The following is a 27,948-nucleotide window of genomic DNA, read 5'->3' as shown; positions in this document are numbered from 1 at the left end:
CAGTTTAGTCCTGGTTCAGTCCACTATCTATTTTATTTTTATATTTTTCATTTTTCATTTAAATAAAAAAAAAGAAAACTGAAAAAATGAATAATTTTAGTGTTGGAGACAAATAATGAAGAAAATATTTTTTTCATTTTCTTATTTTTGGTTTTATATTGAAAAATGATACACTGATTACTTTAATATGATTGATTCAGATTTGTTATGTATATTTTGGTAACAGTTTGTGTTTGAGACATAAGAATATTCTATTATTTCATTAAATAAAGTAAAAAGTACATTTCTGTGGTACTGGTCCTAACAGGATAATAATTTGTGTCCACACAGCAGGTCCGAACATCGTAATAAACAGTAATAAAAGTGTTAAAAGTGTAAATTTCTAATCAGAGTATACATTATATAAGACCAAATAAACATAAATTTACACAGAATGAATGTCTGTATGTTTGTCTGTGTGTAAAAGTACGTTCATGTGAGTGAAAGTGTTTGGTGTTTGCTCAGTGACACAGAAGACAAAAGGAGGCGGGTGATATTTTGGATAAAAACCTGTATTTACAGTGGATCGTACGAACAGCAGTTATGGCAGAAGCTCAGACTGTACAGCTGCAGCTCCAAAAACTCCTCATCCAAACATCCAACACGGAACCTTCCACAGAACCAAATATGGCCACCGTAACCATAGCAACTGATCTGAAGAACACGCGGAATGTAACACGTATAATGTCAAACATCTGTGTACGGTCTGGTGTTTCCTATAGACTGTGTATATCTGCATACAGTCTATATATAATGCTACAATATATATAAATCTGTATACGGTCTATAATGTTAACTATAGACTGTATATATGTGTATACTGTCTTTAGTGTATACAGATATATACAGTCTATAACCTTACCTATAGACTATGTATCTGTATACGGTCTATAACATTACCTATAGACTGTATATATGTGTATACTGTCTATAGGTAAAGCTATAGACCATATACAGATATATACAGTCTACAGGAAACACTACAATATATATGTGTATACAGTCTGTGGCGTTACCTATAGAATCTATATCTGTATACAGTCCATAGGTAACGCTATAGACCGTATACAGATATAGACAGTCTAAAGGTAAAGCTGCAGAATGTATACAGTTTTTTTACAGTCTATACGTAAAGATATAGAATGTATACAGATATATACAGTCTATAGGTAACAATACAATATATATCTGTGTACAGTCTCTGGAGTTACCTATAGATCGTATATATCTGTATACAGTCTATGGCAGTACATTTTGACTGTCTGTCTGTTGTTACCTATAGACTATATATCGTTCTATATATATTCTATAGTTTTATCTTTAGACTGTATATATCTGTGTACAGTCTATAGCGCTGCCTTATAAATTGTATATATCTAGAAACAGTCTGTTTTTACCTAGACTCCATCTGTACACGGTCTATAGGAAACAATACAATATATATGTATATACAGTCTATGGAGTTGCCTATAGACCGTATATATCTGTATACGGTCTGATGTTACCTGTAGACTGTATATATCTGTATAAAGTCTGTGGAGTTCCTATGGAAGATCATTTGTTTCATCAGATTTTGAATTTTAAACGCTGTTGAATTTCTCACTTTGAAATTTTTTCCTCTGAAAAAACATGTTTGAATTATTTTTATTGTGAATTTTTGTTTGTGAAATTTTCAGTGTATAAAATTCAATATTTAAAAAATCACCTTTTAAATATTCAGCACAAATATCTTCAAGCCTTCAAATTCAACAGTCAAAATTCAGAGTGTAAAATTCGCAGAAAAGATCTGAGATGCCAAGGCAGAAGCAATCGATCCAAAGTGATTCGATCTAACTTAGTAAGAAACAGGAAATGTTGCAGTGACATGATCTGATTGGTCAAAATTAACCTCATCAAAACTCCATCTCTTTGATTGGTTAAGTGTAAACCCCGCCCACAAATGAGAACAGCCAATAGGAAACGGCCTCTGTCCTCCTCGCTCATATGTCACATGATCGATTGCTTCTGCCTTGGCATCTTGGCTCTTTGCCGTGAAATTTTTCACTGCGAAGTTTACGTTCTGAATTTCGACTGGTGAATTTTTTTGAGGGCTTGAAAATATTGTTTATTTTGAATTGAAAGTAAACTTCAAATTTCAGCCACTAGAATTCGGAATAAAATATTTCAAACATCTTTTTTCAGAGTTAAAAAAACAAACATTATTATATAACAAATTATCTTCCATATGTTCCCTATAGACTGTATATATCTATATGCAGTTACCTATAGACCGTATATATGTGTATACAGTCTATGGTTAACAATACAATATATAATTATTTGTATTATTATTATTATCTATTTACTTATAGACAAAATATATCTGTACACGGTGTATGAAGTTACCTATAGACTGTATGTATCTGTATAGGGTCTATAGCTTTACCTATAGACTGTATATATCTTAAAGATGCACTGTGTAACTTTTCTTGGGAGGAAACGCCACGCGCTAGTCTCCATGTCGACGCACTTAAGTGTTCAGCCTGGAATGTTTCACGGAGCGGCATTAAACCCCATTAAACTCTATCTCCATGGAGACAAAGCGCAGACCAGTTCTGTGGAGAGGCGAGCCCGTTCACACAAGAGCCCAGGTACTTCAAGGTTTTCTGAACAATAAAATCACCTCCAGTGAAACAAAGGCTGAGTAGAGTTTTAAACTGCCACATTCTGGAACATGCCAAGCAAAGCAGTAACACCCCCTATGTCTATGCGGCGCAACCTCCAGCAGAAAAGTTACACAATGCAGCTTTAAACCAGTGGATGGCGTTGCCCTGAGTCCAGAGTTAAAGGGACAAAAGTGGTGAATGAGATTTAGGAAAAAAAACAAAAACAAAAAACAACAACATGAGCAAAACCTTCTGTTTAGTCTAAAGATTTAAGTCGAGACACGTCGGGGGAATTTTTATTTTTCAAGTTTTATCTCTAGATTTAAACGTGAAATTATAAGTCTGTAACTAACTCGCTGTTTTGGGTTCATTTCAAATTATTCTGACTGGAAATAACCATAAAAAATTTTTTCACGTAAGAATTTATTTATTTATTTATTTTTAGCCAAACAAAAAATATATAGATTTTTTTTTAAATATTAATATATATTTTTTTTAATTTAATATGTTTTTTGTTGATGTTTGTTTTGTTTATTGTATATTTATAAATGTTTAAAGTGTACATTTTTTTCTGCCAGTAATCTAAAAACAAAGATTAAAACTGGTGCTTTTCTGAAATTTTAAATCCAAAGGAGCTCAACAGTCTCGCCGCTTCGAAAGTTCTGATTCTGGAATTAAATTTTCCATTTATTTTTTCCCACAGACTTTTCAAAAATGAAAATATTAAGAGTTCAAAGGCATCGGCTGTTTTAAAACCAACAATCAAATTTAAAACGATTCCGTGACACGTTTTAATAACTTTGTGGTTCATAAAGTTTCAGAAAAGAGTTTAAATTAAAAGTTAGAGATCTTGTGTTCATTATTTCCACAGAGATGATTCGACCTGAGCTTCCAAACTTCATATTTATTTGTTTTAGAAAATCTGCGGGAAAAATAAACGGTAAATGTCCTGGACCGGAACCGAGACTGGGACCAGACTAGGACTGAAAACAGTTTAGTCCTGGTTCAGTCCTCTTTTAGTCTTGGTTTAGTCCTAGTTTAGTCCTGGTTAGTCCTGGTTTAGTCCTGGTTCAGTCCTGGTTCAGTCCTGGTTTAGTCCTGGTTCAGTCCTGGTTCAGTCCTGGTTTAGTCCTGGTTCAGTCCTGGTTCAGTCCTGGTTCAGTCCAGGTTTAGTCCAGGTTTAGTCCTGGTTCAGTCCAGGTTTAGTCCTGGTTTAGTCCTGGTTCAGTCCTGGTTTAGTCCAGGTTTAGTCCTGGTTCAGTCCTGGTTCAGTCCTGGTTCAGTCCTGGTTCAGTCCTGGTTCAGTCCTGGTTCAGTCCTGGTTTAGTCCAGGTTTAGTCCTGGTTCAGTCCAGGTTTAGTCCAGATTTAGTCCTGGTTCAGTCCTGGTTTAGTCCAGGTTTAGTCCTGGTTCAGTCCTGGTTTAGTCCTGGTTTAGTCTTGGTTTAGTCCCGGTTCAGTCCTGCATCACAGTTTAAGTCACGTAAACAGAAAACGGTCATTATCCGTTTTTTTTTTTTTCATTTTTCATTTAAACACAAAATCAAAAACTGTAAAAACGGTAAATGTCCGTCCCCGTCGAGCCGCGTCCCCCTCGGTGTCTCGCCGTCAGTGGTTTTAGAAACGGGACGGTGTGAAAACGACACAAAACGGCGGCTCTAAGGCAAAAAAAGCTACACGTTTAGCATCTGCGGCTAAAGCTAATCCAGTGTCGTTTTGAAAAGTACCTGAAATACGTCACATTCACGTCTGCGGCTAAAAGTCTTTGGAGGCTCTAGAAGCACCTTAGGTTCAAGAGTTACAACAGAAATGTGTGAATTTAAATGTTATAATCTAGTCTAAAGAGTTTTATGTGAGAAAAGGAGGAGCAGGTTTGTTGAAATAGATTAAAGTGACCAAAACGCTAATGCTAACGCTAAAGCTAATGCTACTTTCTGCATCTTTTTTTTTTTTTTATATCAGAATTGATGTAAATTTTTGTAAAACGGTCAGATTCATCAGCGCTGCTCATCGTTACAATAAAAGTATCGGTTACTGAAGCTACACAACAGTTTGGTCTCCGGTTCTGAATCTGTGTGTCGTTCGTTCATTCGTTTTTCAACATAAAACCAAAAATAAGAAAACGAAAAAACAACAATTTTCCTCATTATTTGTCTCCAAAACCAAAATGAAAAAAAAAAAAAAACAGATAATGATTTGGGGTTTTTTTCAGTTTTCGATTTTGTGTTTAAATGAAAAATGGAAAAAAAAAAAAACTACCGTTTCCCGTTTACGTGACTCCCGTGACTGAACTGAACCAGGACTGAACCAGGTTTGGGACCAGACCGGGACTGAGACCATGACATAGACCGGGATCAAGGACTCAGTCTGGGACCAGGACTGGAACTGAGACCGGGACTGAGACCAGAATTGAGACCAGGATTGAGAGCGGGACCAGACCGGGACCGGGACTGGGACCACACTAGGACTGAAAATGGTTTAGTCCTGGTCTAGTCCTGGTTCAGTCCTGGTTCAGTCCTGGTTTAGTCCTGGTTCAGTCCTGGTTTAGTCCTGGTTCAGTTCTGGTTTAGTCCTGGTCTAGTCCTGGTTCAGTCCTTGTTTAGTCCTGGTTTAGTCCTGGTTTAGACCTGGTTTAGTTCTGGTTTAGTTCTGGTTTAGTCCTGGTTCAGTCCCGGTTTAGACCCGGTTTAAACCCGGTTTAGTCCTGATTCAGTCCTGGTTTAGTCCTGGTTCAGTTCTGGTTTAGTCCTGGTTTAGTCCTGATTCAGTCCTGGTTTAGTCCTGGTTCAGTTCTGGTTTAGTCCTGGTTTAGTCCTGGTTAAACCTGGTTTAGTCCTGGTTCAATCCTGGTTCAGTCCCGGTTTAGTCCTGGTTTAGTCCTGGTTTAGACCTGGTTCAGTCCTGGTTCAGTCCTGGTTTAGACCTGGTTTAGACCTGGTTCAGTCCGGCATCGCAGTTTAAATCACGTAAACGGGAAACGGTCGTTATCGTTTTTTTTTTGTTTTTTTTTTCCATTTTTCATTTAAACACAAAATCGAAAACTGAAAAAAACAATCATTATCTGTTTTGTTTTGTTTTTTTTTCATTTTGGTTTTGGAGACAAATAATGAAAGAAAATTGTTATTTTTTCGTTTCTTATTTTAGGTTTTATTTTGAAAACCAAACAAACGAACGACTCACGGGTTCTTCTGTTTCGCTGGTGAAACGAGCTCTAAACTAAAAGCTCCACCAAAATAAAAACCCAAGAGTGAAACGACTGTGGAACTTTACAGCGAAAACACGATTGTCCAACTGTTCAAATGAATTCAGAACATTTTCAAACACATTTCTTTAAAAGTTTTACATTTTTGTTATTTAGTTAAACATCTGTTTTTGCTTCAACTGTTCTTAATATTAGTCGTTAAATGTACTTCTTTAATTAATTCAGTAGACTAAGATTTTCTGACTTTTTGAAATGCCGACAAAGTTGAAAAGAAAAAAAAAAAAGAAGTAAATCACAAATATCTTGAAATAATATGAAGCTAAATAATCTTAAAGAGGGGGTATTACATTTCTCTGGGGTTTTCGTCGTAAAGGCCGAAGTTTAGTTCCGCGTCGACTCATCGTGCGCCGTCGCCGCCGTGGTTTTTGATTTACGGTTCGATCGGCGACAATTTTAATTTGGTGTTCGTGTAAATAAAATGAAGCGGGAAAGCGGAGTACTGGAAATTTCTGTAGATTTAGAAAAATTTCTGTTATTATCTGTGTTCGTTTGATTCGTAGTTAGAAAATTTCAGAAGTTCACGGCGACGCAAACGATTTTACGCACGACCGTAAATTTGGCTTAACGCATCACGTATTTAAATCACTGTGTTCCTTTTATTGTTTTTGAAAATCCTGCCAAACTTTGCCAAAAACAACGTGTGAACATATTTTATAGGCTTCCCTCTCCGTGCTAAGTCACTCCCCCTTCAGAGCGCGATTGCAAAACAGTCCGCTAACGAAAGTCCTGCACGTCGCATCAGGTTTGTGGAGTCGCTGAATCCAAATATATAAAACCAAAAATAGGAAAATGAAAAAACAACTATTTTCTTCATTATTTGTCTCCAAAACCAAAATGAAAAAACAGATAATGATTCGTTTTTTCAGTTTTCGATTTTGTGTTTAAATGAAAAATGGAAAAAAACGGATAACGGCCGTTTCCCGTTTCTGTGACTTAAACTGAGATTCTGGACTAAACCAGGACTGAACCAGGACTGAACCAGGACTGAACCAGTGAACCGTGTTCAGTCCCGGTTTGGTCTCAGTCTCAAGTCCCGGTCTCAATCACAGTCTGGCCCTGGTCTGGTCCCAGTCTGGTCCCGGCCTCTTGGTCCTGGTCTCAGTCACGGTCTTGTCCTGGTCTGGTCTCAGCCTCAGTCCTGGTCTCAGTCCTAGTCTGGTCCTGGTCTCAATCACAGTCTGGTCCTGGTCTGGTCCCGGCCTCCTTCCCGGTCTCCCTCCCGGTGTCAGTCCCGGTCTCAGTCACGGTCTGGTCCTGGTCTGGTCCCAGTCTAAGTCCTGGTCTCAGTCCTGGTCTCAGTCCTGGTCTCAGTGCTGGTCTTTGTCCCGGTCTGGTCCTGGACCTGGTCCAGTTCTGGTTTAGTCCGTTATCCGTTTTTTCCATTTTTCGTTTAAACACAAAATTGAAAACTGAAAAAACGAATCATTATCTGTTTTTTCATTTTGGTTTTGGAGACAAATCGTTGTTTTTTTCGTTTTCTTATTTCTGATTTTATTTTGAAAAACGAATGAATGATTGACACACGGATTTCGCTGTGTACAGTTTTTATATATTTACGTAGAATTGTCGTGCGGGAGCGTGAGTGACGTAGGTTTGTGGGCGGAGCTTCGTACAGACTCGTACTGCTAACCGTAAGAAGGGTTTGACCGGGAGAGATCGCTAAATTACTCAAACATGCACGGATGGAAAAATATAAATATAAATACCCCCTCTTTAAACTGTCACAGAAATCAGTTTTTCGTTCATTTCAGTAGAATTTTTGAAGTTTGATTGTCAAACTGCATTTTTTTCTCTCTGTACTCGAAGTGATTTTGTGCTTTTCAGGTCAAGTATCTGTCAAAGAGTCAATAAATATAAAATTATACATAGATTTCATTCAAAAATCAGCTCAAAATTACAGTGTGATCGTCTGAGAATCTACAGCAAAAGCTCAAATATATTAATCTGGAAACATGTGCCTCTTCAGCTTAAACGTCTTCATTTATCGTACAAATATCTATTCTCTTCAAAACTATAAATAAAAGTTCATATTTCTGCTATTTTCTTCTACAAAAGTACAGTTTGGGTCTCGTGGTTCGTGGCGCTCTTTGGCGTCTGAAGCTCTGGGCGAGTTCAGCCGGGATTTTTTTTTTTTTTAAGTTTTCGTACATTCCAGGAAAAAAAAAATCTCCACTCTTCGTCGTCGTCGTCGTTGCATAAGTTATCCGTCCGTCCGTCCTTTTTGTCCTCGTCGAGTCTTTTCTTTCGCAGTTTCTTGTTTTGTGCAGTTTGTTTTGAGGGAGAGATGGCTTCACTTTCACTTTCACTTTCTGCAGCGGCTTCAGCATCAGCAGAAATTCTACGAAAAGAGAAAAAAGCGAAAATGAGAAGATTTAAATTAAAATGCCAAAACCGAATCTCTGACGAATCACCGGTTTGTTTCTACTGATACTTAGACCTGACGTGACGCTGGGGGTGTTCTACGTGTATGTCTACGGTGGAATGTTCAGCACTTATGGCGACACAATGTGCACATTAACAAACAGTGTCAACAAAACTGAACCAGGACTAAACCAGGACTAAACCAGGACTGAATCAGGTCTGAACCAAGTCTAAACAAGGACTAAACCAGGACTAAACCAGGACTAAACCAGGACTAAACCAGGACTAAACCAGGACTAAACCAGGACTAAACCAGGTCTAAAACCAGGTCTAAACCAGGACCAAACCAGTTCTAAAACCAGGTCTAAAACCAGGTCTAAAACCAGGACTAAACCAGGACTAAACCAGGACTAACCAGGTCTAAAACCAGGTCTAAACCAGGAAAACCAGGTCTAAAACCAGGTCTAAAACCAGGACTAAACCAGGACTAAACCAGGACTAAACCAGGTCTAAAACCAGGTCTAAACCAGGACCAAACCAGTTCTAAAACCAGGTCTAAAACCAGGACTAAACCAGGACTAAACCAGGACTGAACCAGGTCTAAATCAAGACTGAACCAGGACTAAACCAGGTCTAAACCAGGTCTAAAACCAGGTCTAAAACCAGGTCTAAAATCAGGACTAAACCAGGACTAAACCAGGTCTAAACCAGGACTGAACCAGGACTAAACCAGGTCTAAAACCAGGTCTAAAACCAGGATTAAACCACAACTAAACCAGGACTAAACCAGATCCAAAACAGGATTTAACAGGACTAAATCCTGCTGTGTGGACGTGTTTCTTCGTCTTGTATCAATAATATTTTTAATTTGGTTCAGTAAAGTCTGGACTTTTTATTTTCTTTTATCAGACAAAACTTCTTATGTTCAGATCCTCGTCTTTGTTTCTCTACAGCAAATCAAGTAATCCAAAGTAATCAGATTACATTACTCACTTTAAATAATTTAATGGATTCTGTTACAAACTACATTCTGGTGTGTGTAATCTGTAATCTGTAGGGGATTACATTTTAAAAGTAAACTTCCCAAAACTGCAAATCGGCCGCAAAAAAGTCCATATTGGTCGGGTCGTAGTTGATGTAAAAAAACTCACTGAGGAGGAGTCTGTGTCGGGCGGGAGCATGTCCATCCCCGCCAGCTGCTCCAGGATCAGACTGCTGTCGCTCACCTGCCACAAAAACACACAAAAACACGTCACTAAACTCTGGGATTTAAACTGAAAATGTAAAATATAAAGTGATAAGCCCGCGCCGCTCCTCACCGGGTCGCCCGCCATCGCCCCGACGCCGCTCATGTTCACGCCCGGGTCTGAGTACAGGAGGCCGGGCTGAGGGAACGACTGGCCCTGGTACAGACTCAACACAAGAAGAAAAAAAAAACACATGAGAGGAGTTTCAGTACAGCGACACACTTCTCTACTGTCTGTGTTTAAAGCTGAGGTCTGACAAAATATCTGTTTTCACCTTCCCCCTGTCCCCGCCCACAGCTCTGTCACTGGAGCTCTTGGAGAATAGAAAAAGAGACTCTGGTTCATTCAGAAATGTGTGAAAATTGTTTCTAAAAAAGTATTTTAAAGGTTGTATGGAGGATTTTTTTTTTCAGTTTCAAATTGTCAGTGAAAGTTTAAAACACCATTACAGAGACGCAGCAGCTTTGTAATTATGATGACCAAAAAAAAAAGAATGAAAATCGATCAACCGTGGACGTGTTGAGGCCAGAGAAACATCAGCCAATAGAAAACGAGGCTCCCTCATTTTCTATTGGCTGTTGGGTTGTCAATCAAACTCCCTACGTTTCTAGTGTAACTGACTCGTCGGCGCGCGGGGATTACGTGGTTTATGCGTCGGTTCTTAGAGGCTTTTTTTAAACTGTCGCTTTCTCACATTTCGTACAAAGTTTGTCGCGACGGCGGACGAGGATCCACGACCAGTTCGCTGCCAAAAAAAGTCGATTTTTGAGGTCGCTGAAAGAAGAAGAGAAGGAGAAAAGATTTACGAGATTCCTTCCAGCGATGGCGCGACTGAAGCAGACGAAGGGTCTAAAAAGTGAAGACGTGTCGGTCGCTGAAATTATTTCTAGACAGGTCACTTCAACAGTAATTCTGAACGCGCACCGGCTGTAAACAAACGTGTGATTTCTAGAGTAAAGAGGCGGGAGGAGATGTTTCTACTGAGGCTGTGGAGGAGGAAGGTGGTGTCACGCATGAACAACATTTGAAAAAGGACTGTGTCTGTATTTCTCTTCCCTTAAAAAATCCTCTATACAACCTTTAAAATACAGTGTTTGTTGTACGCAAAAAACACGGTTCGGCACGTACTTCGGTTTTGAGGTCACGGTTCGGTTCATTGTCGGTACAGTTTGGGAACAAAATACAAGCGGAGATTTCGTGCCGGCGAAAGGCGTAAGTGAGGATCAACGTAGTTTTGCGAGGATTCACGTGGTTCAGAGCAGTGTTGCCATGGTTACTTTGAAATAGTAATCAGACTACTGACTACTGATTACGTCTTTAAAAAGTAATTTAGGAAAATTACTGACTACTTGCTTTTAAAAGTAACTGAGTTAGATTACAAGTTACTTTACGTTACTGTTTTCTTCGCAGCGGATGGGACCGGCTCTGTTAACGTGGTTGTGCCGTTCTGCGTCTCTCGATGTTTCTTTAGGTTTGATGTTGTTTTCTTGAAGCAGACAACACTTTGTCTCCAGCACAGAGTGAACAACAAACCTTTATGTTGCCGTCCTTATCTGAAATAAAATCTAAATAATGTTTGTATTTCCAGCTGCAAAAGTCGTACCTCTCTCCCTCCATTATTTACATCTGACTCGTGACGGAGCGGAGACGACGTAACATCACAGGAAACGTGTCACCAGAGACGATTTATACGATCTTTGGGGTCACATAACGCACGTCGCCAAAAAATAAACATAAATAAATAACCTACGTTGCCGTGAAACACAAAAATAGTAACGCACAGTGTATTACAGAAGTAACTTAAATCTGTCTACTGGTTTGGAAATAGCACTGCGTTAGACACTCGTTACCGAAAAAAGTAGTCGGAATACAGTAAGTTAGTGGCATCGCTGGTTCAGAGGGACGTGGTGAAGTCGGGGGCAGTTGTTGTGAAAGCGGTCGCTCTAACTATAAAGCGCTGAGGGAAACACTGCTCCAATCACGGAACGAATTCCTTGTGAATATTACAGATCTGAGTCTCCATGTAGCTGCACATGTAGTGGAGGAAAATAAACACACACTAATTGCGTGAACTCACTCGTGCGCAGACCTGCACTGAACCCAACGCCCCGTGCCAAAACGGTTCAGCACGAAAACATGAACCGTTACACCACCTTTTTTCTTTTTTTGAGCCAATATCGAGATCCGATATTTAGCCTGCTGCTGTGGCTGTTAAACTGTATTTGCAGATACTGATATTTATTAGAATTTACAATCAATACCAAGGCCTAAAATGTATCTTATGTTGAAATAAAAATCACAAATAAACTTTTCACTTCTGGAAATATAAACAAAATGTATTTATGTGAGATATCAAATACTTTTTACATGTTTGTGTCACATACAGACAATGACACTGTTACATTTCTGTTTTAACTCATTTGTTGTGTTAAAAAATATCTTGAATATCAATGTCAATATTGTCCAATCAGGGTCGATATCAGTCGATACTGATACTGGACCCGATGTATCGCTCATCCCAACAATGAATGATTATTGGTTATTGTTTTTCTCGTCAGACAAAGCCAATAAACCCATTCCTTATTAATTCACTACAAAACTAATAACATTTGTTTAGTTTAGTTTAGTTTTGTAGTGAATTGTATTTGTAGAAACGGAGCTGATTCTCACTTGTTGCCGGACATGTTGCCCTGAGTCCAGCCGTTCATGTCCCCGCTGGGCTGGTGGTACCCGGGGGGGCCAGCGTGGCTCTGGCTCTGGACCTGGTTCTGGACCTGGTTCTGGACCTGGTTCTGGGCCTGGTTTGGTTGGATCATGCTGGAGCTTTGGGCCTGGTGTCTGGGGGAGAGCAGAGGACTAAAACCGGAGGAGTCCTGCTGCTGCTGCTGCTGCTGCTGCTGCTGCTGCTGCTGGGTCATTCCTGCAGGGGGCGACAGAAACGAGTGAGAAAAGTCGACAGGACACCAACAGGTCAGGAAAATAATATTACAAAGTTCAGTTTCTACAGCTGCTCCTGAGGCTGAGCTCTTCTGGACACGTATCATTGCATTTTACCAGCACTATAAATGCCAATTAAAGATGTGAATTGTGTTTTTAAATCCAGATTATTGACACAGGCCACTTTTTAAACCCGTCCAGAAGAGTTCACATCTGAGAGAGACTGAATCCCATTTCAAAACAACAACATCCTTTGTACAGACTATGACCCTAAACATGCATCTCAAATCTGGGACGTTCCGGTCATCGCAATTCACACTGGGAAGGATTTTCCGAAAAAGTGATCATCAAACCTCCATGTTTGTTTTCCCAGTGGGACGTGTTTATTGACAAAGTCGATCTTTTCAAGTCTTTTGAACCAATATCACTTTTGTTTCTGGTTCTGATATTGTCATATTTTAGTTTTGGGATTCGGACATCGTTAATTGTTGTGGTTGTTGGATCCTAACAGCGGAAAACGACTTGAGAAATTAGTTTGTGAACTCCATAAATGCAAAAGTGAATCAGATGTGTGTGACTCAAACCTCTGTTCAAACTGTTTCTCTTCCCAACAGAATTGAAAAATAGTGAAAGGTGAAGGTGATGGGCAGGATTGATCCACAGGAAGAACCAAAAAGGAAACATTTGTCTGACTAAGAAATCATCCTGAGTTTACAGAGAACATTTTGTATGTGGAGCCACGACAAAACAAAATCCGGTTTGTTAATGTTGAGGAGCAGAAGACAAACAGACTGAGCTGCACTTTCTTGTTCTTGTGGTTTTACAGAAACATCACGTCTTGGTCTCTTTGCAGTGGAAGGTGTTTCTTGGTGAACAGTTGGAGCCTTTCACTTTGGCGTTGACTTTTTAAATTCATAACTGAGGTTGAACGAAGGATCGGGATTTTGTTTTGTTGTCGCTCCACATACAAAATGTTCTCTGCAAACTCAGGATGATTTAGACAGACAAATGTCGTCATTTCTTCTCGTCGTTTGTGTTTCGTTCGCTGTATAGGCGAGTTTGAGTTGACGTCGTTGTTATTAAAAGCCCGCGTTGCTGCTGGGAAATATTTTGGTCAGAGGCAAGAAACACGGTAGCGTCAAACACAGTGCGTAACCTCGTGTATTTATCCCCGATAATGGTAAATTCCTGCTGCATTATCGGATGCACAAATAGAAGCACGGAAGAAGGAAAATGTCTTTTTCGTATTCTGAGTGAAAAGAACCGCTAACGGTGAATTAAACGACTTTCAAACATCCGCAGAGCAAACGTAGAAGATCCTAACAAACCGTGGACTCCAACAAGTTCAACAACACATCGAGACTCTTGGAGGTTTTCATCTTTTCTGCTGTGAATGGCCCAGGAGTTTCCACCAAGTCATTGTGGATATCGCCCAAGTGAATATTTGTCCAGGTAGTTGGAGATTCTGACCAGAAATTTGGTTTGTTCCACCTTTTGTCGGGGTTGAAAAGGTGATTTGTCGTCCGTCGATGTTTATGACCAATTTCTGGTCAAATGGTCTTGGGTCCTCTGCCGTTAGAGTGGATAAATAACCGGGATCAATACCTTTACGTGTTTTCTCGCTCCGTCCGTCATGTTCAATTAGTGTTTAATGCCGCCGACCAAAATAATTCCCAGCATGCAACGCACGCTTTTGTCAACAATGAAACTCGCCTATTTGGCATCGGGTCTTGTTTTGTCACATGGCGATTTTGATGTTTTAAACCGCACAGACATCGGGGCTTTCTGCGCTCAGGCTGCGCACACATCCGGTGTGTTGATGAACAAATAATCTGTGTATATTCTATGCTGACATGCTGGTTTACGCGTCATTACACTCAGGAAACAAGAGGAGTCAGAGAGCGAAAGAAACATTTAGACATTCAGACTCTTCGGCAGAGAGAACGACAGAGACGAGGAAAACGAACAAACATGCAAATAGAAATTATTGCGGCCAGAAAAGTTATCGAGCTCATTAAAAGTTTTCGTGCGATTAATTGTTAGTATGAATTAGAATTTTGGAAGATTTGAAAATAGCAGAGAAGGAGACAGAGAGACTGAAACGACTAGAAATCAAACAGAGCAAAACAAAGTGGTGTTAGTAAAGTGAATTCTGATTGGTTGTCTCGGTCGTTGCGTTGGCGTTCTACCTGAGCCGCCGTAGAAGGCGCCGTACGCGGGGGAGAGGGGAGGAGGGGACGGGGCCAGCCCAGTACCGTAGCTGTTCCCCGGGTAGGCGTACTGCTGCGGGGGGGGTCCGGGGGCCAGGCGCGGGTTCGGGGGCCCGGGCGGGGGAGGAGCTCCGGCGGGCGCCATGTTGGAGCCGCGCATCAGGAGCGCCCTCTGCTGGTGGAGCTGCTGCCTCTGACGCAGGTGGTTAGTCAGATACTCGCGCTGTCGCTGCACCATCTGTGCGCTCATGCCCACCTGCTGGAGGGAGGGGGAATTACAGTTATTATTTAGATTTTTTTTTTTACAGTTTTTCATTCTTTTTTTTTTTTTTCGAGGAAGGATGAGCTGGAACTATGTTTTTATATTTTATTTTACCTTTACAACCCCTCAAAATGTTTATGTTTAGGAATTTTAATTAAAACCTGTAATATAAAGTAATAAAAATAATGAAATTCTAATTCATAATAATAAACCTCCTAAATGAATAAAATAATAATATGGTAATTTTAAATAATGAAATTTAAACCAATATTATTAAATGTGATAAATCAATAATATAATTAAAAAAAAAAAAAAAAAGAAGGAAAGACATAAGAATGATGCCTGATCAAAAAAATTAATAAAAAGGGGGTCAAGAAATTATACGTAAACAAAATACTGAGAAAGAAAATTATTATTATTATTTTGTAATTATGATTTACACTAGATCACCTTAAAAAAAATAAAAAATAAAATTACAAACACAGTTATTTTTTCACTCCACTTAAAACTTAAAGCTGCACCACGTCGTAACATTTCTAGAGGATGATCTGCCATCTGAAATGTTATTGCTTTGTCTAGAATGTTCCATCCACAGTGTAGATTAAACCAGGACTACGCTACATTACAGGTCAGATCTGTGGAGAGGCGTCCCTGTTCACAGAAGAAATTATTGTATTTTTGAGCAACAGAAACACCTGTAATGAACAAATGCCAGATGAAAATGTTTAAAGTTTAAATATCATGGAGCATTCAAGGCAAAGCAACAACATCTCCAGACCTGTTGTTTGTTTTTGTACTTGTATTTTTTTGTATTTGTATTTGAGTTTTTGCACAGACCTGGTTTGGGGCGTAGGACCTCATCGGCAGGTTCATGTTGGACACGGCGGCGTTCATCTGACTCCCCATCGGCTGACGGTTCTGCACCAGACACACAAAATAAACAAAACACATTTTTATTTCATAATTAAAACGAAGAATGAGGCTCAAACAGATCAACACTGACAACTTAAAACTTAAAGCTGAACTGCAAATAAAACATTTAACATTAAAGAAGACATTTAGTGACATTATTTAGAATTTCTTATTATCATTTATATTTTTTTCTCTTTGTTATTATATTATATTCTGATATGTGACCTACTTTGTCCAAATAATTTCCGAATAATTTTTATTTTTTTTCTTAAATTTAATTTTAATTCCGAATAAAAATAATTTCATTCTGAATAAACATAATTTAATTCTGAATAAAAATGAATTCCGCTTTAAAAAGACCATGTAAACTCTTAATTCTTCATAATGAAAATGATTAAAATGATCAACAATTTACTTTGGAATTAAGTTTAATTCTGAAGTAAGTTGGTGGTTTATTCGGATTTTACGGAAACGTTTATTCTTGTTAAAAATAATGTTGGTGCTTCGGTGCATGTTCGTTGTGTCGTCCTTCGATCCGGCTCCACCAGTCGTGTCTTGGGACTTTGATCCACGTCTCTTTGGATTTGGATTTGTGAGCAGGATGTGGGAGTGGGCTATCTGTTCCGGATGCCTCCTGGGCGCCTCCCTCAGGAGGTGTTCTGGGAATGTCCCACCGGGAGGAGGCCCCGGGGAAGACCCAGGACACACTGGAGGGACTATGTCTCTCGGCTGGCCTGGGAACACCTCGGGGTCCCCCCGGAGGAGCTGGAGGACGTGTCTGGGGTGAGGGAAGTCTGGGAGTCCCTGCTTAGGCTGCTGCCCCCGCGACCCGGCCCCGGATAAGCAGAAGAAAATGGATGGATGGATGAAGCTTAACATTTTTTTTCCTTAAATGTATTTATTTACTTATTTTTATGATTATTATTACTATGTTTTTGCTTTGTTTTGTTTTTCAATCTGTTATTATTATTATTATTATTTACTACTATTACTATTATTATTCTTATTATTATTGTAAATAAGTGTATAAGTGGCTATTGTTATTGTTCTTTTTCTATATACTAATACTAATACTTGTGCATTTGTCCATTTTAACATATATGTAACCGATTTTGTAACTGCACCATAATGCACAAGCTGTGATGTCTTAAACTTAATAAAAACAAAGTTCAAAAAAAAAAAAAAAAAAAAGAATTATTATTTCCACGTAAAATATTTAAATTCAGAATTTAAAAACATGATGTAAACGTGTTCAGTTTCGTGGCGGGTGGTTTGTCGCTCACCAGTTGTGCCTGGAGTCTGTGCTGGAGCTGGAGCCGCAGGTTGTTCGGCTGGGGGCCCCCGGGCGGGTGAGGGGCCCCCGGTCTGTGCAGGGTGGGCCTCATCATGGGGGGGTAGTTGACTCTCTGCTGCCCCATGTGGCGGTGGTAGGAGGGGTCGTACTGCGTCTGGAGGTGCTGGCCGTACTGAGGAGGCTTCAGACCCGAGTCCGGACCCAAGAACTGGTCCTGGTCTGAGATGGGCCCCTGCAGAGACGAGAGGGGCCAGAGGGGGCGCTGTGAGCGAGCGAAGCATTTCACTCTGACACAAGCAACAATAAAATAAACCCTAAACAGCTTCAACGCAAAAAGCTTCTTCAAATTCTCAACATTTATGAATCTGTTCTTCTATAATTTAAAGGTTTGTTGCTTTGTCTGGAATGTTCCGCAGTATGACATTAAACTTATCCGTCTCCATGGAGATGCCTCAAAAATCGGTGATTGAATAAATGCAAGAAAATAAAGTTGACTGTGACTCTGTGGAACATTACAGACAAAGCAGTGACATCGCCATGGAGACGAGCAGGTGAGAGACGATCACAAGGAAAGTTACATAATGAAACTTTTAAAGCGTCTGTAAGTTTAGTTATTTTTTTTTTAACCAGTAGATGGCAGGTGTGAAATCTCACCTGTCTGACCCTCACCTGTCACACCTGTCACACCTGTCTCACCTGTCCACCTGTCTCACCTGTCCGGCCCACACCTGTCTCACCTGTCTCACCTGTCGTCACCTGTCCACCTGTCCACTGTCCCCACACCTGTCGTCCTGTCACCTGTCCACACCTGTCTCCACCTGTCCCACACCTGTCACACCTGTCTCACCTGTCTGTCTGTCCCACACCTGTCTCTGGCTCACCTGTCTCACCTGTCTGTCCACCTGTCCCCACACCTGTGTCTCACCTGTCTGGCCCACCTGTCCAGTCCCAGCCCACACCTGTCTCACCTGTCGTACCTGTCCACCCACACCTGTCTCACCTGTCTCACCTGTCGTACCTGTCCTGCCAGGGAGGGGATCCCCAGCATCTTGTCGATTTCCTCCAGCCCCTCGAAGTCTTTGAGCACAGAGCAGAGCTGACTCAGCAGCGCCCCCTCGTCTGTGTGCGCCTCACTGCAGCACGACTCGTCCAGCTGAGAGAACGACGACGACCTGAGGCAAGACACACAACACACGTCACACAACACACGTCACACACGTCACACAAACACACGTCACACTACAGACAAACACACAACACACGTCACACAACACACGTCACACAACAGACGAACACACAACAGACGACACACAAACACACAACAGACAAACACACAACAGACAAACACACAACAGACAAACACACACAAACACAGACAGACACACAAACACAACAACAACACAACAGACAAACACACAACAGACAAACACACAACAGACAGACACACAAACACACAACAGACAAACACACAACAGACAAACACACAACAGACAGACACACAAACACACAACAGACAAACACACAACAGACAAACACACAACAGACAAACACACACAGACAGACACACAAACACACAACAGACAAACACACAACAGACAGACACACAACAGACGGGTCACTGCAGCGCGACTCGTCCAGCAGGGAGAACGACGACGACCTGAGGCAAAACACACAACACACGGGTCACACAACAAACAAACACACAACAGACGACACACAAACACACAACAGACGAACACACAACAGATGAACACACAACAAACAAACACACAACAGACACGTCACACAACAAACAAACACACAACAGACACGTCACACAACAGACAAACACACAACAGACGTGTCACTGCAGCACGACTCGTCCAGCTGCGAGAACGACGACGACCTGAGGCAAAACACACGTCACACAAACACACAACAAACAGACACACAGACACACAACAGACAGACACACAACAGACAGACACAAACAAACAGACACACAGACACACAGACAGACACACAACACCCCGGGGACACACGGGGAGTAGAGATGCGTGGATTGCGGTTACAACCGCGGTATCCGCGGTTAATCCGCGGGTCGGGCGGATGACGTGATGAAAAATTATATTTTAATTAAATTCTGGGCGGGTGGCGGTTTAACTACTAAAAAAAAAAAAAAAGTTATTGTTAGTATTGTTAACTACATCTGAAAAGACGAGTGTCATTGTCTGTGCTTGTAGTATGAAGTGTACGTCATGTCCTTAATTAGCCCATTTGACCTTGTTTTTATGTTCTGAAGGTTCAGGTTGTGTCGGGTTATTGATGCCTAAGGTTTAGAGGCACATATTATATGCAGTTTATTTTATTATTTCTAATTTATTTCAGCTGTTTGCCAACACATAAGTGGCTATAGGGTCATATTTATTTAGTTCTGCATATTTTTCTTGCCTATTTCAATTGGAATATAAAGAGGGCATTGCCTGATTTCAATAAAGGTTCATCTGGATGAGATGATCTGTCTATTTTGTTTCGATATCAGTTATATTTTAAAACACACAGACATTATAGCGTAGACTGCCACTCGGGGGATTTAAAACTTAAAGAAAGACCGATGGAGTGAGGCTATGACTTTGAAATAACATCGGGCAATGGCAGAATGTTCAGAATGTAACAACATCCAACATGAAGGCAAGAAGGTTCAAAAATAGCCTAGTTGAAAAACGTTAATTAATTAGCTGCGCAAAAAAACCAGGTAAGTCTGGGGTTGTTACGGACAATTAAGAATCCGAACATACACGCTGAGCGAATTTTGGAATGAATGAGCTATAGAGTTTGTATTTTTATTGAGGCTCCTTAGTTTGTTTGCTGTATGATTGTTCTAAAATCTAAAATCAGTCGGCGGATGGCGGCGGGTGCGGTTTTGAAAACCTTCGGTGCAAAATGGACAGCGGGCGGATGATGAGTTTTGTGTCGCGGTTGCGGATGAAAAAAATAGCCCATCCGCACATCTCTAACGGGGAGGGCATCTGACACAGACCTGTTCTGGTTGCCGTAGTGATCCATGACGCGCTCGGGCCACGGAGCCGTCTGATTGGGCGGCGGCTGAGGGTAACTGCTCTGCATTTCCATTTCTGATTGGACAAAAAAAGGTTCAGATTAAAACCAGGTCATGTTTGTGCTGCATGACACTTTTGGTTTCATTTTTGAGGTGGGCGGGGTTTCCATGGTGCATTCTCATTGGTTCATTTATGTTTGACGGACAATTGAACTTGGAGCTCCTGAAGCTGTTGAAGAGAATCACGTTGTTCCAGAAGAAGCGTCCACCAGAGAACAGTGAATATTAGAAAAACTCTGAGGATCAAAACTTCAACAGGAAACGTCCACAACAGCTTCAGGAGCTTCAGGCTCATCTGTCCGTCAAACATAAATCAGCCAATGAGAGTGCACCATGGAAACCCCGCCCACCTGTCACTTTTGTGCCAAACGAGAAGAATCAGAACCAAAGAAAACAACACCAAACAAAACTGAGAAAGACAGAACAAAAAAAATAAAATACTTTTTTTTTTTGGTATTTTGATTTATAATTTTTTGCTTGAATGTTTTAGTCTACGTTCAGACTGCAGGGCTTAACGCTCAATTCAGATTTTTTTGTGAAATCCGATGTTTTTTCGAGGTCGTTCACATTTCCAGTTAAATGTGACTTGTATGTGACTCCAGTGTGAACATTAAACGGCCCAAAAGAGCCAAGAGTCTTTAACAGTTCATTAACAATATTCTCCTACTTCAGTGCAGAATAGTGACGTTTGTGTCTTGTTGATAACGTGTAGGTGGATGAATGCACTTTGGCCGTTCACACTGAAGTCACATGTTAAAGATCAGATATGTATCAGTTTCAGGAGCACAGCTCCAAGGCTGCGTTCACACTGCACCTGAAGTGACCAAAATCCGATTTTTTGGCCCCTATGTTCCTATATCTGATCTTTTAATGTCAGTCTGAACCACACAGATCCGATTTTTTCAAATGTGACCCAGGACACTTGGATCTGTGCTCCTGAAACTGATACATATCTGATCTTTTGACATGTGACTTCAGTCTGAACGGCCAAAGTGCATTCATCCACCTACACGTTATCAACAAGACACAAACGTCACTATTCTGCGCTGAAGTAGGAGAATATTGTTAATGAACTGTTAAAGACTCTTGGCTCTTTTGGACCGTTTAATGTTCACACTGGAGTCACATACAAGTCACATTTAACTGGAAATGTGAACGACCTCGCAAAAACATCGGATTTCACACAAAAAAATCGTAATTGAGCGTTAAGCCCTGCAGTCTGAACGTAGCCCAAGTGTCCTGGGTCACATTTGAAAAAATCGGATCTGTGTGGCTCAGACTGACATTAAAAGATCAGATACAGGAACATAGAGCCAAAAAATCTGATTTGTGTCACTTCAGGTGCAGACTGAACGTAGATTTAAAAGCTCTTTGATATTTGACTCAAACTTGATTCCACAGACGTCGCTCGTTCAGTCGTCTTCATCCTACAGTCTGTGATAGTTACACTTCACTTGAGTATTACACTTGTATAATTGAGTGACACACGTTTAATGCCACACTGCGGATCATCTCCACGGACACAGGCAGGTGCACAGTGAAGTTACAGAGTGCAGCTTTAAAAACTCATCATGAACCATCAGAACTGCTCCTCACCGTTTCCCATCATCTGCAGGTTGAGTCTGTTGGCCGCGACGCTCCTGCCCAGCGCCGGGTTCATGTTCGGGGCCATTCTGCTCGGGTGGGGCCCCTGGTTCATCATGTGACCCGCGGCGCCCCCGACAGGCCCCTGGTTCATCATGTGGTGACCCGGAGCGCCCCCTACAGGCCCCTGGTTCATCATGTGGTGACCCGGAGCGCCCCCTACAGGCCCCTGAGGACCCCACCCCGGCTGCACGGGCCCGGGACTCATCAGATCTGTGGAAAACAACGGCACATGTGAAGGAGTCAGGGTTTAAAATGTCCAAATGAAAAAACAAAAGGATCCACCGGAGTCACAGAGCAGAACTTTAGAGCAAACACAAAACACACGACCTCTTTATGAACTACTGATGACGGATTTTTAAAAGGGTCAGACTTCCTCCAGACTCAGATTTTCCCACCACAATAAAAAACTTTAAATTCGTGCTGTCAAAAATATCACCTTAAAAACAAGTTAACGCAAAACAAGTTCATTTTTTAATCGCAATATTAAGGTTCTTTGTGACCTAATGAACTTTTTTTTTTTTCATAAACTGTGTCCACTGTTGTAACGTTAGAAAAACTACAGGATCCGGCTGTGAACAGGAACTAGGGACGGGCATTCGATGAAATTCTCGTAATCGATCGTCAGGAGAATTAACAATCGATTATCAATTAATCATTAAAGTTTTTATATTAAAATGATCATCATTATTATTACTTTCTGCACTAATCTGCATAAATAAATTCAACTTTACGACATATAAACATAACGACTCTAGATCCACATCAGCTGTTTGACATTATAATGTGTTTAATTCAGTTTTGTTCAAATCTCACAGAAACAAAACTTAAAACCACATCACTAATTTACATAAACTAAGTGAAGATAAAACTCCAGCTCTTGTGTCGCTGATGTGGTTCAACTTGTGTTGGATTAAAAGACATGACTCAGGTGAATACAGGTCAGTGTGACCAGATTTGTGTTTGTCAAAACCAGGACAGCGTACGGGGGGAGGGGGGCGGGGCCTCGGCATCCACATTGAGCGACTCTCACCTGGAAAAACTTTTTCCCACTGGACACAGAAACATATGTGCTGCTTTATCCACTGTGCACATGGACTCACACTTGTCCCAACGCAACGGAAAGTGTGGAATTTCTTCTACAAATCCTGGTTAAATCCACATTTGTGCTTCGGTTCGTTACAGACTGACCCACTGTTTGTGTCTCGCTCCTTCTGATGCAGAGACACATGTACACACCTGTTTGGTCACGACACACACAGAAACCTAGATTTGGTTCGTTGATTAAAAATGAACGTAATCGATGAAATCTCTTTGCGGTTTATGTTCTCTAGAAATAATCTGCATCTTTTTTTTTTATATTTCCCTTGTTTGATCCTGATGAGTCATTTCCAGAGGAACAGTGAAGAAACGAATCGTTTCAGAGCGTCTAGACCAGAGGTGTTCACACTTTTTCATCATGTGAGCTACTTACAAAATGACCAAGTCAAAATGATCGACCTAATACAAAGCCAAACAAACTGCACTGAAACACTCTGTGCCCCTTTTTTGGACCCTCCCCCACAGTTTGAGAACCTCTTCTTTAAGAGAACTTCCTCTGGCACTTTACACAAAACTGTGAAAAAGTGAAGGAAGATTTTTAAACCTGTTTTTTAAAGTTCCAAACTGGAGTTTCATTCTTTTCTGGTTTTGCAGTGATATTTACCAGCCTCTGCACGTTTACCAAACCAAACGCACATCGTGACAAACACAGATGCATTTGTGCACTTTTGTTAGACAAACTTCAGCCAAATGTGGCAGTAGGTCTGTTCTGTAGATCCGCTCTATGCTGTAGACCTGCTTTGTGCCAACACTGAACACAAATTTAGACTGTTTTTGCTTCACGTTTGGTCTTGCTCTTCTAATCAGCCGCACTGTGGGAGGGGCTTGTGTTGGCTGTACGCAGGAAGGAGCGAGAGCGTGAAAAGGCGAGGGGCGGCGTGCTGACGTGAGGCAGGTGGACAGGTAGGATGTTTAGGAAGTTGAACCTGCCCTGTGATGCACGCTGGTACACGAGGGCACACGCTGTCGCAGACGAGCCGTGCATAGGGAGCGTGTGTGTTTGTGATGCGCCGTAGAGTCTCCGCGGGTTTCAAATGAGCGCACAGGCTGCACTGAGACGCCCCACACGCTCCTGCACCCGCTACAAGTTTATTACCAACAGCAGCGGCCGGAATGAAATATGATCACACTTGTTGAGTGTCAGACCTCGAGTGAGAGACAAGACCGAGTCCAAACACGAGTCCGAGACGAGACACGGCGATCTACCCACACGACCTTGGAGATCGACGTATTGAGCACCTCTGGTCTGGTTCTCCGATGCTGCTGAAGTCAGTGACATAGGGGACATGTGACGGTGCAAAGCCTCTATAGTCGGACTTTCATAGTTCCTGGTCTGTGTTCAGTGTTGGGAAGTTGACTTTTAAAATGTAATCCCCTACAGATTACAGATTACACACACCAAAATGTAGTTTGTAACGGAATCCATTAAATTACTTAAAATGAGTAATGTAATCTGATTACTTTGGATTACTTGATTTGCTGTAGAGAAACAAAGACGAGGAAATCTTCACATAAGAAGTTTTGTCTGATAAAAGAAAATAAAAAGTCCAGACTTTACTGAACCAAATTAAAAATATTATTGATAGAAAACGAAGAAACACGTCCACACAGCAGGATTTAGTCCTGTTAAATCCTGTTTAAGACCTGTTTTTAGACCTGGTTTGGACCTGGTTTAGACTTGGTTTTAGACCTGGTTTTAGACCTGGTTTAGACCTGGTTTAGACCTGGTTTGGACCTAGTTTGGACCTGGTTTGGACCTGGTTTTAGACCTGGTTTAGACCTGGTTTTAGACCTAGTTTTAGACCTAGTTTGGACCTGGTTTGGACCTGGTCTGGACCTGGTTTTAGACCTGGTTTAGACCTGGTTTTGACCTGGTTTTAGACCTAATTTGGACCTGGTTTAGAACTGGTTTGGACCTGGTTTAGTGTCCAGCAATGAGTGGAATTACAACAAACAAAAAATAATAATAATTTGCCTGAAATGTGAAAACAGGAAAATCCCTCCCTGTAATCCATTTATTTCAACAAAGTAACTGTAATCCAATTCCCACTCACTGAAACAGTAACTGTAACTGAATACAGTTACTCATCATTTGTACTCTGATTACTCCGGTACATGTAATCTGTTACTCCACTACACTGTCTGTGTTTGACTCCAAAAAATCAGTCAGATTTCAGAACTATTGTGTCATGATGTTCCAAAACCCAACCTGTGCTTGTTTATGTGAAAAGAGACGGGCCTTTAAATAAACATTGGCGGTGTGTTTACCCTGGCAGCTCATGGGCGTCTGGTTGTTGATGCCCGTGTGTCCTCCCATCATGCTTTGCTGCTGCATCAGAGAGTAGGAGCCGGCGCTGTTCCGGTGCTGAGGAGGGAAACCCCGCGGCAGGTTTGGAGCGGCGGACATGTTGTTTTCCACAGACATGCTCCGGGCTGCGGGGGGCGCTCTGCCCGGGGGCGGCGCTCTGGGGCCGGAGAAACCCCCTGGGACAGAAGAAAACACGTGAGAGGAGCTACAACGGTGAGCTGACTTTAACACTGGACACTTTAACACTCAGCTCAGGGATGATGATGATGATGATGATGATGATGATTATTATTATTTTTTTTTTATTATTATTATTATTATTTTTTTAATTATTATTATTATTATTATTTATATTATTATTATTATTATTATTTTATTATTATTATTATTATTTATTATCATTATTATTATTATTATTATTTATTATCATCATTATTATTATTATTATTATATTATTATTATTATTATTATTATTATCATATTATTATTATTATTATTATTATCATATTATTATTATTATTATTTATTATTATTATTATTATTATTATTATTATTATTATTATTATTATTATTATGGACAGTGTGTTGGAGGATTTCAGCAGATTTCAGACTCTCTCGGGGGCGGGCACAGGTGTGTGGATCACATATGGTCCACACATATTTTCTTCATTATTTGTCTCCAAAACCAAAATGAAAAAACAGATAATGATTTGTTTTTTCTGTTTTCGATTTTGTGTTTAAATGAAAAATGGAAAAAACGGATAAAGGACTGGACCAGGACTGAACCAGGACTGAACCAGGAGTGAACCAGGAGTCGGGATGGGCCCGGAGGTGCGCCCGCGTAGGTGATCAGGACTGAGACCGTGACCAGACCGAGACTGAGACCGGGACCAGGACCGAGACCAGGGCTGAGACCAGTTTAGTCCTGTTTTAGTCCTGGTTCAGTCCTGGTTTAATCCTGTTCAGTCTTGTTTTAGTCTTGTTTTAGTCTTGGGTTAGTCCTGGTTTAGTCTTTGTTTTAGTCCTGGTTCAGTCCTGTTTTAGTTTCCTGTTTTTTAGTCCTGGTTTAGTTTGTTTTTTTTGTTCAGTCTTGTTTTAGTCTTGTTTTAGTCTTGGGTTAGTCCTGGTTTAGTCCTGGTTTAGTCTTTGTTTTAGTCTCATTTTAGTTTTGTTTTAGTCTTTGTTTTAGTCCTGGTTCAGTCCTGGTTTAGTCTTTGTTTTAGTCCTGGTTTAGTCTTGTTTTAGTCCTGTTTTAGTCCTGGTTTAGTCCTGGTTTAGTCTTTGTTTTAGTCCTGGTTTAGTCTTTATTTTAGTCCTGGTTCAGTCTTGTTTTAGTCCTGTTTTAGTCCTGGTTTAGTCTTGTTTTAGTCTTTGTTTTAGTCTCGTTTTAGTTTTGTTTTAGTCCTGGTTCAGTCCTGTTTTAGTCCTGTTTTAGTCTTTGTTTTAGTCTGTTTTAGTCCTGGTTCAGTCTTGTTTTAGTCCTGGTTTAGTCTTGTTTTAGTCTTGTTTTAGTCTTGTTTTAGTCCTGGTTCAGTCTTGTTTTAGTCCTGGTTTAGTCTTGTTTTAGTCCTGGTTCAGTCTTGTTTTAGTCCTGGTTCAGTCCGTTTTTTTCCATTTTTCATTTAAACACAAAATCGAAAACTGAAAAACTAATCATTATCGTTTTTTTTTTTTCATATTGGTTTTGGAGACAAACAATGAAGAAAATAGTTGTTTTTAGTTTTCTTTTTTTTGGGGTTTTATTTTGAATGAACGAATGACACACAAATTCATCTTGTTTTCAGATTTATTATCGACTGTTCCGAGTTCTGAGGCGCTTCGTTCTCGTCTGGAGGTCGTTTATTTTAAGAAAACTCGTCCAGTAAAATGATCTTGCTGCGTGGACACATCATTTCACTACTTTAAAGTCATTTTCTGATCGATTAAAATGTTTAGATCATAAACTCTGGCCAAGCTTTTTTGCAGTGCACGTTTAGGCCCCGGGGCTGGACTGAGCTGGACGGCAAAATTCTCTGGTGGAATTTGCCGTTTAAAGGTTGTGTAGAGGATTTTTTAAGGGAAAACAAATACAGACATAGTCCTTTTTCAAATGTCGTGCATGTGTGACACCATCTTCCTCCTCCACAGCCTCAGTAGAAACATCTCCTCCCGCCTCTTTACTCTAGAAATCACGTTTGTTTACAGCCAGTGCGCGTTCAGAAATACTGTTGAAGTGACCTGTTTAGAAATAATTTAGCAACCGACGCGTCAGTTTTTACACCCTTCGTCTGCTTCGGTTGCGTAATCGCTGGACGAGATCTCCAAGAATCACCTCAGTTTGGCTTCGCTCCTTTTCCCCTTCTTCTCTTCTTCTTTCAGCTGCCTCAAAAACGGACTTTCTTTTGCGGCGAACCGGTCGTGGATTCTCGTCCGCCATCGCTACAAACTTTGTGCGAACTGCGAGGAAGCGACAGTTTGAAAAACCCGCCAAGAACCGTCGCATAAACCACGAAATCCCCGCGCGCCGACGAGTCAGTTACACTAGAAACGTAAAAAGTTTGATTGATGATCTAACAGCCAATAGAAAATGAGGGAGCCTCGTTTTCTATTGGCTGATGTTTATCTGGCGTCACTACGTCCACAGTTGATAG

The 27,948-nt window shown here is 40.7% G+C and overlaps 1 protein-coding gene and 1 long non-coding RNA gene across 6 annotated transcripts in view; both read right to left on the bottom strand.

The window, feature by feature from the left end:
* Nucleotides 1-530: 530 nt before the first annotated feature.
* Nucleotides 531-3,917, bottom strand: LOC129408398 (uncharacterized). The gene is made up of 2 exons (XR_008631917.1): nucleotides 940-3,917; nucleotides 531-835 (listed from the first exon to the last, which is right to left on the bottom strand). It is a non-coding gene; the product is annotated as an uncharacterized LOC129408398 (long non-coding RNA).
* Nucleotides 3,918-5,996: 2,079 nt separating this feature from the next.
* Nucleotides 5,997-27,948, bottom strand: part of LOC110155739 (nuclear receptor coactivator 2-like) — a 37,310-nt gene continuing 15,358 nt past the window's right edge. Inside the window, exons 8-18 of one of the 5 annotated variants that reach the window (XM_055151985.1) lie at nucleotides 25,279-25,494; nucleotides 21,862-22,122; nucleotides 20,188-20,281; nucleotides 18,178-18,340; nucleotides 17,158-17,400; nucleotides 15,800-15,880; nucleotides 14,680-14,959; nucleotides 12,224-12,473; nucleotides 9,626-9,719; nucleotides 9,458-9,532; nucleotides 5,997-8,283 (exon numbers count right to left, since the gene is read on the bottom strand). In XM_055151985.1, the coding sequence (XP_055007960.1) occupies nucleotides 8,272-8,283; nucleotides 9,458-9,532; nucleotides 9,626-9,719; nucleotides 12,224-12,473; nucleotides 14,680-14,959; nucleotides 15,800-15,880; nucleotides 17,158-17,400; nucleotides 18,178-18,340; nucleotides 20,188-20,281; nucleotides 21,862-22,122; nucleotides 25,279-25,494 (1,769 nt within the window). In that variant the 3' untranslated portion in view covers nucleotides 5,997-8,271. The remainder of the gene's footprint in view (nucleotides 8,284-9,457; nucleotides 9,533-9,625; nucleotides 9,720-12,223; nucleotides 12,474-14,679; nucleotides 14,960-15,799; nucleotides 15,881-17,157; nucleotides 17,401-18,177; nucleotides 18,341-20,187; nucleotides 20,282-21,861; nucleotides 22,123-25,278; nucleotides 25,495-27,948) is intronic. The other 4 variants (XM_055151989.1, XM_055151986.1, XM_055151987.1 and 1 more) reach the window with 4 other exon arrangements.

This window comes from Boleophthalmus pectinirostris, unplaced genomic scaffold, assembly GCF_026225935.1.
Source record: "Boleophthalmus pectinirostris isolate CB_2022bp ecotype Guang Dong unplaced genomic scaffold, ASM2622593v1 HiC_scaffold_16, whole genome shotgun sequence".
Classification (NCBI taxonomy): Eukaryota; Metazoa; Chordata; class Actinopteri; order Gobiiformes; family Gobiidae; genus Boleophthalmus; species Boleophthalmus pectinirostris.
Note: the sequence above shows the minus strand (reverse complement) of the source record. Positions and strands in the feature narration are given on the sequence as shown.